This window comes from Myotis daubentonii, chromosome 3 (genome assembly GCF_963259705.1).
Source record: "Myotis daubentonii chromosome 3, mMyoDau2.1, whole genome shotgun sequence".
NCBI lineage: Eukaryota > Metazoa > Chordata > Mammalia > Chiroptera > Vespertilionidae > Myotis > Myotis daubentonii.
The window spans coordinates 146,414,750-146,427,079 of record NC_081842.1 but is presented as its reverse complement, the minus strand read 5'-3'; the positions used below and the strand labels follow the sequence as shown (position 1 = coordinate 146,427,079).

The window sequence follows — 12,330 nt, the reverse complement described above, 5'->3', positions numbered from 1 at the left end:
GGGCGTTAGTTGTAGAGATAATCCAAAATAGCTGCCAATGCTGAAGTCATCCCTGGGTAATGATTTTGTAGTGTATCCTGTTATGTATGTCTATTTGCAGTTTACATATACATGTAGGGTGATTTAACTGAGACCATTCTAGTGAGTGAAACATTGCTCTGCTTTGCGAAAGCATACAAGACCTGATGGAAGGAAAGAGAGTGAAACTGTTTTGTTGGAGGATAGGAAAATCCAGTCTGGGGTTAAATTATTGTTGTAGATAATCTTCTAAATGAATTAATCCATGTGAATTAATTTAACATGTAGAATCAGCTGTAAGTGGAGCTCTGCTATCCCCAGTTTTTAAAAAAGGAGAGTAGAGAAGCCATCATTCAGTCAAGTTACAAAAGAAGTAATTAAAAAGCAACATGGTTTCTTTAGGAGGAATGAAAAGGAGTTGAGCTGGGTTTTGTCTCCCTCCCTCTTTCTCTCCCACTCTCTTTCCCTTCCCTCCCTCCCTCCTCCCTTCCTCCCTCCCTCCCTCCTTTCCTCACCTGGCTATATCTTCTAAGCTCCATAGGGCTCTGCCATAGCCCTGCTCTATTACCGCACTCTGTTGTGTTTATATCTCTGTTTCTGCACTGGTCTGTAGTCGACTTCAGGGAACACTCTATATCCCACTCACATCTTAGAGCAGCGGTTCTCAACCTGTGGGTCACGACCATCGGAAAACACGTATAGCATATCAGATATTTACATTACTATTCACAACAGTAGCAAAATTACAGTTATGAAGTAGCAATGAAAATAATTTTATGGTTGGGGATTACCACAACATGAGGAACTGTATTAGAGGGTCGCAGCATGAGGAAGGTTGAGAACCACTGTCTTAGAGTGTCACATTGTGCCTTACATATAATTAGCCCCTAATGTATATAAAAAATATTTTTATACGTTAAATATAAATATATATTTTTATATATTAATAATGATTTCATTATTTAACAACATGAAATATTATTATAGAAAGATGTTAAATAATTGTGCTCTAGGAAATAAGCATTCTTTGGAGAAATAGAGGTGGTTTTAATAAAAAAGATAAAAACATTTTCTAGATCTTATGGGTAGCACATGGTGAAATAGATTACCAACAAGGAAGGGAACTCTCCATCCCTGGAGATCCTTAAAAATTGGACAGAGAGACATCTGTGAGTGAGGCAAATAGGCAGACATAATGACCCAAGGTTCTGTGATTTTTTTGCCTGAAGAGAAGACTGAGGGGTAAGACGTTAAAACTCTTTCAAATATGGAAAATAGCTCCTTTTGCTTCCACAGGAAAACAAGTCAAAGATGCTTAACCTAAAGTCTTAGAGATTTAGGTTACATTGATAATTAGGGATTTTAAAAATAGATTGTAAAAATCCTGTGGAAATCTTCAAAACAAAAGATTGATTTGTGTGCTATACAGAGTCAGCTCTATGATTCTGTTACAGTAAAAATACTTTTTTTATATTATTCTAAACAGAGATAATTATTCAAGTATGTGATATTCAGTGCATAAAGTTCTCTTGGGAAAGAAAAACGTATAAAAATAGTAAAAGCATTAAGCATCATACTGTTTTGTGAACAGGAGGGTAGAACAGAGATAGTAAGTGTGAAGTTCTTCCATCTAAATACCTTTACAGTGTTGTGTTATTATATCTGAGCCAACATATGAGGGGGAGTGTGGGACAGATCTCTATTCTGCTGGGTGAGCCTTATTTTGGCCATTAAAGCTTTTCCCAATGAAAATGGAGAGGAATTGCGGGGGAGGGGAGCTACAGAAATCCTGTCCAGACAAAGGGAACCAAAATACCTATTTCAAAGCAGTCTTCTCAGGTATTTGATGTAATTTCTACCTGCAGCCACATGATGTCACAATTGGATTTTGATTTCACTGTGTATTTGTCTCAACAGATGAAGGCATTTTCAAAGCTGGAGAAGAAAGATCTGAAACTCGGGGGGCAGCAGAAGTCCAAGAAGATGAAGACACTCAGGTTGAGATTCCGGTTGATCAGGTAATCTCCATGCCTATAAAAATATGTATAAACCAATTGCTACTATTTTTTATTTCAAATTTTTCATATGTTAGTTAAACCCTCTCAGGTACAGTGTGGCTGAAAACCTTAAAAACAAAACAAAACACCTTCATTTCTTTTTAGTTTTCCCACAAAGAATAGCCCTTTGGACGGAGGCTTTTATTATGATGATGATGATGGAAAATGGTATATCTTTAAAAAGCAGCATTGAAGAATTTGGTGGACTGGAGTTAAGAATGAGATATAAAGAGGGAGAAACTTGACACAGGAAAAAAAGAGTGTTGGCTTTGGGTTTTATCGACAAAAATAGTCCTCCTCTTAGAAAAGCAGGGTATTGTTGTTTGGTTTTGTTTTTAAAAAACAAAAATGTTTTCTCCTTTCGGGTCCTTGAAGTTGTTGTGATTGGAATTTTTGATATAAATTAGGTGCTTGTATGAATGCAACTCAAATATTTGCTATGTGTGTATTGATTTTATTTCTTAGGCCAGTGGAACACGGAAGTGTGTGTGTGTGTGTGTGTGTGTGTGTTTACACACATGTGCTTACAGAAGGGATTAAGCAATGTTAATTCTAGCTAAATGATACCAGAAATAGACTCTTAACACAATTCAACCAGGTTTCTTACAATTCTGTGTGGAGGAGGAGAATTTAGGTGAGGGAATGAGGCTCAAGGGAATGAGAAGTCACTAGGTATTGCCACTTGCCCTCTGACTATTATGTGATATTTCCCTTTTAAAAAGCAAATTTCACAATCCAGCAAATTCCACAGATGATCTTCTCAATGGTGTTCGCCTTCACAGTGAGGCAGTGCAGTTTCTGCTTGGTTATTGCACAGGCATTTTCTGTAAGTATCACCTTCCCAATGAAAAGCCCAATGTGTTAAAAAACCACAGATTTCAAAAATCCAATTTATTATCTAGACTTAGTTACAACTAATAATTTTTCATAAACTCCAGCTATAGGTATTTTTTTCTGAGGTTAAATGGAATTTTAAGTCTTCTGTGAAGCTGCAATTAAATATTATAAGACAGAGAAGGGTAATCATCATGAATATACAACACCTATTAGCTGCTAAAACCAAGACTAATTTATATTCCAAAGTCAGAATGCCAGATATCAAGAAAAGAATCGCAGCATTATTTCCAGAAGAGAAATCTCTTTGTTAAGCACTTAATGAGTTACGAAATCTGTGATAGGTATTTTTTGCACATAAGTTTTAACTATCACGACGAAGGGTGACCAGCAGGGGGCATAGATCAGTGCTGGAACCTGAGCAGCCTTGGGTAAGTGTTTCTCCCCAGAGCTTGATTTCTTATTTGACTGGAGGGTGCTAACTTATTAAAATACAAGTATGCAAAAGAGACTGATCAGACAGCTTGGTAAAGCTGAGCAATTTCAACTAATTTCTATCAGTTTGAAGAAAATAAAACCAGGTAAGCAAAGGCCAGAATTATTTTCTTCTTTGACCCTATGATTTAATAGAGTTGGGATTATCTGGCCCATGTGGTTGGCATGAGCTGCTATTCAGGTCAGGGTGTAGAGTCATTCTCTCTATGATTTAGTGACCTTTAGCTCTATATCCTAAGCAGCTATGTTATAAATACTGTCAAAAACCAAGTGAGAGTGTGGAGAAATTAGCGTAAAGATTCATTATAGTAATACTAGGGGCCCGGTGCACGAAATTTGTGCACTGGGTGTGTGTGTGTGTGTGTGGGGGGGGGAGTGTCCCTCAGCCCAGCCTGCCCCCTCTCACATACTGGGAGCCCTCAGGCGTTGACCCCCATCACCCTCCAATCGCAGGATCGGCCCCTTGCCCAGGCCTGACGCCTCTGGCCTAGGCGTCCGGCCCGGGCAGTGGGGACCTGCAGCTGCAGTGGCCCCACGATCGTGGGCTTCGCTTTAGGCCCAGGCAAGGGACCCCTAGCTCCTGGGACTGCCAGCTTCGACCGTGCCCAGCTCCCATCGCTGGCTCCACCCCTACTTCCTGCTATCACTGGCCAGGGCGGAAAAGGCACCTGATTCTCCAATCATGGCTGGGGGGCAGCCATGATTGCCCCCCAGCTCTTAGCTCCCCCCTGGGTTTCCGATCACTGTCAGTGGCAGGGGGCTTCTTCCTGCTTTCCCTTTCGCCTCCCTGCATTGTGCCTACATATGCAAATTAACCACCATCTTGTTGGCAGTTAACTGCCAATCTTAGTTGGCAGTTAACTGCCAATCTTAGTTCGCAGTTAACTGCCAATCATAGTTGGCAGTTAATTTGCATATAGCCCTGATTAGCCAATGAAAAGGGTATCGTCGTACACCAATTACCATTTTTCTCTTTTATTAGATAGGATTCCTTACAGTAAGAACAGCTCTGGCCGGAACCAGTTTGGCTCAGTGGATAGAGCGTCTGCCCGCGGACTGAAAGGTCCCAGGTTCGATTCTGGTCAAGGGCATGTACCTGGGTTGCGGGCACATCCCCAGTAGGGGCACATCGATGTTTCTCTCTCATCGATGTTTCTAACTCTCTATCTCTCTCCCTTCCTCTCTGTAAAAAATCAATAAAATATATTTAAAAAAAAAAAAAAAGAACAAAGAACAGCTCTGAGGATGTGCCCTACTGGTGGTCCTCGTGGAACAATAGGTACTGTTCATTAAGTACCTATGAGTGCCAGGCACTGTAGTAGGCACTTTTATCTTATGTAATTGTGATAACCACCCTGTGAGACAGGTCTTATTATTCCCACTTTATATAGAGGAAGGAAGGGAGCTTGCATAGGTGGAATTACTTGTCCAAGATGGTATTGTCAAAGGAGTTGGGATTTGAATGCAAGTCTATCAAACTTCAAAGCACAGGAGTGATCTAGAAGAAGAGTAGTAAATGCAAACAAACAAACAAATAAAAAACAGTGATTAACCCAGGGACTGAAAACATTCTTGCATCAGAAAGGAAATGTAGTCATCCTATATGATTTGGCTCAGCTATAAATGATACTTACACACACTCCCTTTCAGGCCAATCCTAGTTAACTACTTTGAGTTGGTTTCCTGTCATCTAAATGGTTCATGTTGTAACTTTAGTCAAAGGTCCAATGAGAAGGGTGTGTGTGTATGTGTGTGTGTGTGTGTGTGTGTGTGTGTGTGTGTGTGTGTGTGTGTGTGAATATCATGTGCCAAGTAATTTATTGATGCCTGAAAAGCAAATCAATTTTTAGAAGTAAATATTAAGACCTCTGTTGGGAGCCAATGCTCTGTAGAGCTCTTGTGTTTCCCCACATCTTGTGAGTAGAGGCACTAGACTACCTTTTTAAGGATGTTTGTAGAGTGAACAGGCCTGAAAAACAGGTATAGTGACTTTCATGGGAGCAGTAACTCTCAACTGGAGGTGATTTTGACAATTTCTGAGGACATTTTTTGATTGTTATAGCTGAGAGAATCTATGGTTAGGAGCCAGGGATGCTGCTAAAATATCTTGTTACATAACAGCCCCCCCCCCCCCCCACACACACACACAAGATTATTCAGTTCAAAGTGTCAGTAGGGCTGAGACTGAGAAACCCTGCTGTAGAACAAAGGCGAGGTTTGTTTATTGTCTAGTATAATAAAGATAATGTCTCCATATGGTGTAAAAGTCTGGCAGGTTTATTATCCAACATAGCAGATTCGGTGCCATTGAATTGTATACTCAAACCCAGTTAAAATGGCAAATTTTATGTTATGTGTATTTTACCACAATAAAAATATTTTGAAATAAAAGATTTGGGTTCTCTAAGCTTTGGGTTCTGCCCTTGAAAAGCAGACTACTATGTAGATCACCTAACCCTATTCACATTGCCCTGGGGAGTGGGGCTTTGGGGAGTGAGTACAAGTGGTGATCTAGCTACTGACATTGCTGTGAGCAGTCGAGTCAGCTATCTCTGACCCAGGAGTCTCATGTCCTCTGCCAGCATCCATGAAACTGGCAGGCTGATGTTACCTGGCAAGTGGGGTAACATTTCAGATCTTGATAGCCTGACATCAACTAGTGTGTGGTGTGTGTGTGTGTGTGTGTGTGTGTGTGTGTGTGTGTGTTTGTATGTTGTTGTTGTGTGTGTGTAATGGGGCATCATGGTTAAATTCTAGCCAAGAAAGAGTCTGAACTCTGTCCCAAGATCCAGACTCTTCATTTTTTAGAGACAAGTTAATGATACTTCTGAACTCATGGAAAAGTGAAGAATGTCACATTATGTTACATATTCCAGAAGGCCAGAACGAACATATTTTCTTAGGGGAGAGTTTAGGTCTAATAAGAATCTGGTACTCTTACTAGAGGACCATGCACATTCCAAATCAATCGGTTGTCCACAAGCAGTGGGACAGGTGCCTGAGGAGCTAATACCCATGGCTGTACCCTGGCACCAATGACTCAGGCGACAACGTGCTCTATTTATAAAGTGATGCTTTTCCAGGCCAAGGAGTCAAGAAATGAGCTTGTTTCATTATATTTATAAGTAACCTGCACCTAGTAAGTGAGGATTAGGAAGGAGAAATCACCGGATCAGAAACACAGGCAAAGAAGCACCTATAAAACAGGAAAATAAGCAATTATGTTTCAGATTTTGTTCCATATGACAGAAGAGAGCACAAGATGGAGACAGTAACTTTAGAGTGATTTGGGGTTGTTTTATAGCATTCTCCCATCAGTTTGTAGTTGATTCTGAGTAATAAAATAATGATAATTTCAAAATGTTTTTATGCTAAATAGTTTCATTAAGTAGCATTTAAGCCAGCATCATGAGCACTGGAGCAATGAAAGCTTTTTGCTTCTTTTAATTGTAGGTTGTGATTGAATTTATTTGTTCATCTGTGTGTTTGTTTATTTGTCTAAAACTTCTTAATTAAAATTACACATAAGATATTTTTAAAAGATGATAACAGAAATGGCGACCTCTTGTTTCACTTTTCCCCACCTTGATGCCTTCTCTACAGAGAAAACCTATTTGAACTAGTTTGTTGTTTCTCATGGAATACACTGCTATATTTCTACATTACCCCTCCCTTCCTCCCTCCCCTCCATTTTAGTACCTCTGCGACATTTGGGTCTTACAATGTCAAACTATGTCATAATTTAATTAGCTTTTTTTCCCCATTCTAAGCGGTACACAGAATGGACATCCTTTTAACTGGTGACATATCAAATTTGATAAACTACATTAACTGATTTTATTTTTCAACTTTAGATAGTATTTACTAACTTTATCTCTAATGGCTATGGAAGATGATTATTTAAATCTCTTACCAACTCCTTCCCACTCTTCCTCCCCAAATAAGGCCATATGTGCACAAAACCTCACATGCATGCCTTTTACCTTCTTCCTCTCTGTTATAATTTTACTATTGGCTTGGTACATGGATTTGTACACATTGAAAGGAAATTAATTAGAAGGTGGCTGCTGGGGCAGAACTGGGTGAGACAGGCCAGACACTCCTGGAGCCAACCTCCCATGGTCCCTCCCTAGCCAGCCGCACCTGGGGTGGTGCTGTGGGAAGGGCATCTGGGGAGTGAGCGGGGTCCCTCCAGAAGGTGGGGTCCCTTGGCCTGGCCTTTAGGAATTGGGCCGAAACCGGCTCTCCAACTGCCCCTAAGACAGCAGTTCTCAACCTGTGGGTTGCGACCCATTTGGTGGTCGAACAACCCTTTCACAGGGGTCGCCTAAGACCATTCTGCATATCAGATATTTACATTACAATTCATAACAGTAGCAAAATTACAGTTATGAAGTAGCAATGAAAATAATTTTATGGTTGGGGGTAACAACATTAGGAACTGTATTTAAAGGGCCAGAAGGTTGAGAACCACTGCCCTAAGGGGTCCCGGAGTGTGATAGCGCACTCTGCAAAGTTGCTGTCGTACAGGTTGGTGAACACAAATGCAAGTGTGCAGTAAACCAGATTCGTGGCCAAAAGTGCCCCAGCAACAACATAACCCATGGCCAAAGGTGGAATTGTGGGGCCCTGTGAGGAATCGGGCTCCCTCCTCTCCGGTTCTGGGGTGTGTCACCTGAGAACTGCTGCTGCCAAGTCACCAAAGCTCACAGGGCTGCCAAGTCACCAAAGCTCAGCAGGCCCTGTGTTGAGTGTCTGCCCCCTGGTGGTCAGTGCACGTCATACCTACCACCCGGTCGGAAGGTCAGATGGTTGATTAGCCTTTTATAGCTTATATAATAAAAGCCTAATGTGCTAAGTGTCTGGCCAATCGTTTTTTGTTGTTGTTGTTGTTGTTTTTAAAATATATTTTATTGATTTTTTTACAGAGAGGAAGGGAGAGAGATAGAGAGTTAGAAACATCGATGAGAGAGAAACATTGATCAGCTCCCTCCTGCACATCTCCTACTGGGGATGTGCCCGCAACCCAGGTACATGCCCTTGACCGGAATCGAACCTGGGACCTTTCAGTCCACAGGCTGACGCTCTATCCACTGAGCCAAACCAGTTTCGGCGGCCAATCGTTCGACCAGTTACTATGACACACACTGACCGCCAAGGGGCAGGTGCTCTGATTAGTAGGTTAGCTTGCTGCTGGGGCCCAGCTGATTGGGACTGGGTGAGATAGGCCGGGCACGCCCCTGGAGCCCTCCCATGGTCCCTCTCCGGCCCTGATCATGCACTGGTGGGGTCCTAGGCCTGGCCTGTGCCCTATTGCAATCTGGGGTCTCTCGGGGGATGTCAGAGAGCCGTTTTCAGCCTGATCCCCAAAGGCCAGGCTGAGGGACCCCACCGGTGCATGAATTTGTGCACCGGGCCTCTAGAATATAGATAATAATTTTTGCTAAGTCAATATTTAATCTGTATGTTATTTTTGCTTATCTGTATTATTGTTAGCTGGGCCATATAGTATACTCTGCGTACATATCCTTTGTTGTGTTACCCTTTATTCCTCCTCCCTATTTTAGTAATTGCCTTTTTTGTTGTTTGTTTAGTTTTTGTGTGTAGTTATTAGCAAGCCATCTTCAAATTCTGCCAGAACTGTTGATCTCCTCTTGGTATACTCAAACATAGGTAGTGACAATGAAATCTCAGTTTCATCTTTTCAGCCTTTCAATCATCTGCCTCAAGCTGGTCAGCTGTTCTATAGGTATGCTTTTCAGGGTTACCCTGGTATTAGTCTTCACCATTATTTTGGAAATTTCCTTTGCTTCTCCAGTGGGTGGATCCTCCATTTCTTGGATTCTGTATCTTCCTCTTTCTTGGCCACACCTTCATTTTTGTGTGGAACTCACCTCTAGGAGCCCACTGAGGAAAGCGTCATGGAAGACACTTTTGAAAAAAAACAAAACACTTTACATGTCTGAAATAGTCTTTTTTTTCTCTATCCTAACTTGACTAAGTATGACTAGGTATAAAATTATACCTAGTTAGATATAATTTCTCTCAAAATTTTGAAGGCATTGCTCTATTGTCCTTCCTATTCAGAATGGCATTTGGGAAAGTTCAGTGCCATTGTGTCTCCTGGGCCTTCGTGAAATAGCCCTTTTTCACTATCTGGAAGCTTTCAGGCTCTTGCCTTTGTTCCTGCTGTTCTGAAGATTTCCAATTCTGTGCCTTTGTGCAGGTCTTTTTGCTTATTGGACTAGACACTTAATGGGCTTTTTTATTATGTAAATGTTTATTTTTAGTCTTGAAAAATATATTGAATTATTTTTTTTTGGATAACTTTCTTCTCTTCATTTCTCTCCTCTCTTTCTGGAATAACAAGTATTTGGACATAGGCCCTCCTAGACTCATCCTATACTTGCTTCTCCTACTTTCCATCTCTATGGATTTTTTTCTATTTTCTCAATCTTTTTTAAAATAAAAAGATTTTAAGTGTTTTCTTCCATCTGTTGAATTTTTTTCCAGTCATATATTTTGAAGTTTTAGGAGCTCTTTCAGATTCTCTGAATATTCCTTTTTATAGCATCCTATTCCTGCTTAATGGATATGATATCATACTTTATCTTTCCAAGGACAGACCTATTACTTTAACCTTTCTTTTTTATACTATTTTTGTTTCTTCTGAGTTTCTTTTTCTTTCTATGTTTTTATCTCTGTCTACATGTCAGAAGCTTTTCTTGCCTGTCTGGTTAATTGATTGTGGGTTTTTTTTTAAGATTGAAATACGTTTGACATAAAATATTATATAAATTTGAGATGCATATCTGGTTAGATTTTAGAGTAAAGCAATAGAGACACTGTGCATAGGCAGGGCTCATCAGGTTAGGGGAGTTGCACTGTAGGGTGATTGGTTTTTGCCATTTTATTAGTTAGACCTCCAATTTCAGAATTTAGCAGGTTATCGGAAGGGAGTGAGAAAAACCACATTTGCTCAGTCTTCTGTGTTCAACCAGAAATCACTTTCACACTAATTCATCTTTATAGAACCGGCAGGAGGGATGGCAGCCTGGCAGCCTGTGACCAGCCCTGTGAGAGATACTTCTTTGGCTAGCACCGAGCTTACAGAACCTGAATCTCTTCAGCAGGCCATGTGTTCTGCAGTCCGCCACAGGCCACAGCACTTCCTATTATCAAGCACCTGTCCTGACTTCACATTTATGTTATTTTCCAGCTCCTGGGGGCACTTGAGTTTGTGATTCTTGGTCTACACATAGAGAACATAGTGCTATTTAAAAAAAAAAAATCTGCAGCCTAGAGACCATACCCAGAAGCAGGAGGTTTGAAATCCAAATATGCCCATCGACATATTTTTGTTCTCCATGCACTGGCCTCATCACTTACTCTACCAGCTACTTATGAAGAATCAGCAGTCTCTCATGAAAGGCAAACTGAATGGAGAGCTTATTTGTATTAGTTCTTCATAGGTAACAAAATACACAAAAAGGTAAAGGAAGCTGCTTCCTCTGATCAGACCCCTAAATCTGCTTCAATGAAATATATTTATTAAAATAATAATTATAAAGTGTTTAGAACCAGAAAGGAAGCTGGTCCAAACTCCTTATTTGGCCAGTGAAGAAACAAAGCTCCCTAGTGGAGAAAGCCGTTTTCCCACAAAGACACAGATGCTGGTCGGGAGTCTAGTAGGCGCCCAGGGCTCCTGGCCTCCAGTCTGGTACTCATTTCTAAGTACCGCAAGGAAGGGAAGTGGGAGATGAGGGACTTCTTATTATCTTGCAAACAGCAACATGTTCCATCTGTGTAGGGGGCCACTCGGCCTTTACTGCCTTCCCGGGACTGAAAGGAATAATGCACTAACAGTCTTTTCATCATTCTTTATTTTTAAGTCACAGCCTCTTGGTGAATCCTATTCATGTTTGGTGATATAAGCATCACACACAGCTGGAAGAGTGAAGGTGAAGGTGATCTGGCTTCTGAATTTCCGTGTTCATCGTCAGAGCTTTTTGTGACATTGTGATTGTAGATTTGTGTTTAATTGATAGAAATGGTGTTAATCATTAAAGTGTAGCCTTCCGGGATTTCTGATGTATGTGAAAGAAAATTAATGTTTACTTCTAAAGTGAGAAAACTTAATGTGGAATTTTTTTCTAATGACTATTCCCTTGCTACCTAGTTTTCAATGTACCATATCTTTTCATATGGGTGTTGCAGGAACTTGTGAAGCTTGAATGGATATGAGTGAGCCGGCTTCAGCAGGTGGCTGGCCAGAGCTTCAATGCTTTCTGTAGGTCTTTGTACTTCGAACCATATATAACCTTTTTCTCCCCCTGTGTGAAAGTAAGCCTCTGAAAGCTAAGAGCAGGAAGCAGCACTTTGCTGTCATGAAAAATTGAAATTGATTATTTCAAAGCACCTCATTGAAATTGGATAGGAAATGATTTTAGTTTCCATAGGGACAGAAATATAAAACAAGTGCAGTTACTTCTATACTTTCAACATCTATGCCTGAACTCTGCCGTAAAGTCCACATCTACACTTCCTGCCCAAACCTTGTAAAGAATCCTCACTCTTACCAAATTTCAGATGTAGCAAATGTTATATTGAGAAGTGGACATCTAAAGTAGTCCCTTCCTTTCTTCCTCCCTCCCTCCCTCCCTCCCTTCCTTCCTTCCTTCCTTCCTTCCTTCCTTCCTTCCTTCCTTCCTTCCTTCCTTTCTCTCTCTCTCTCTCTCTCTCTCTCTCTCTCTCTCTCTCTCTCTCCCTCCCCTCTCTTTATTCTTTTATTTTTCTTTTTTTAAATATATTTTATTGATTTTTTAATTGTTTTATTGCTTAAAGTATTACAGAGTATTACATATGTCTCCTTTTTTTCCCCACCCTTGACAATCCCCTGGCCTCTTCTTATTTGTTTTGTTTTGCT

General features: G+C 40.7%; 1 protein-coding gene across 1 annotated transcript in view; it reads left to right on the top strand.

The window, feature by feature from the left end:
- The window catches only part of DCDC2 (doublecortin domain containing 2), a 187,583-nt gene that overhangs the window by 151,103 nt on the left and 24,150 nt on the right, over positions 1-12,330 (top strand). Inside the window, exon 8 of the mRNA XM_059688763.1 lies at positions 1,936-2,036. Within this exon, the coding sequence (XP_059544746.1) occupies positions 1,936-2,036 (101 nt within the window). The remainder of the gene's footprint in view (positions 1-1,935; positions 2,037-12,330) is intronic.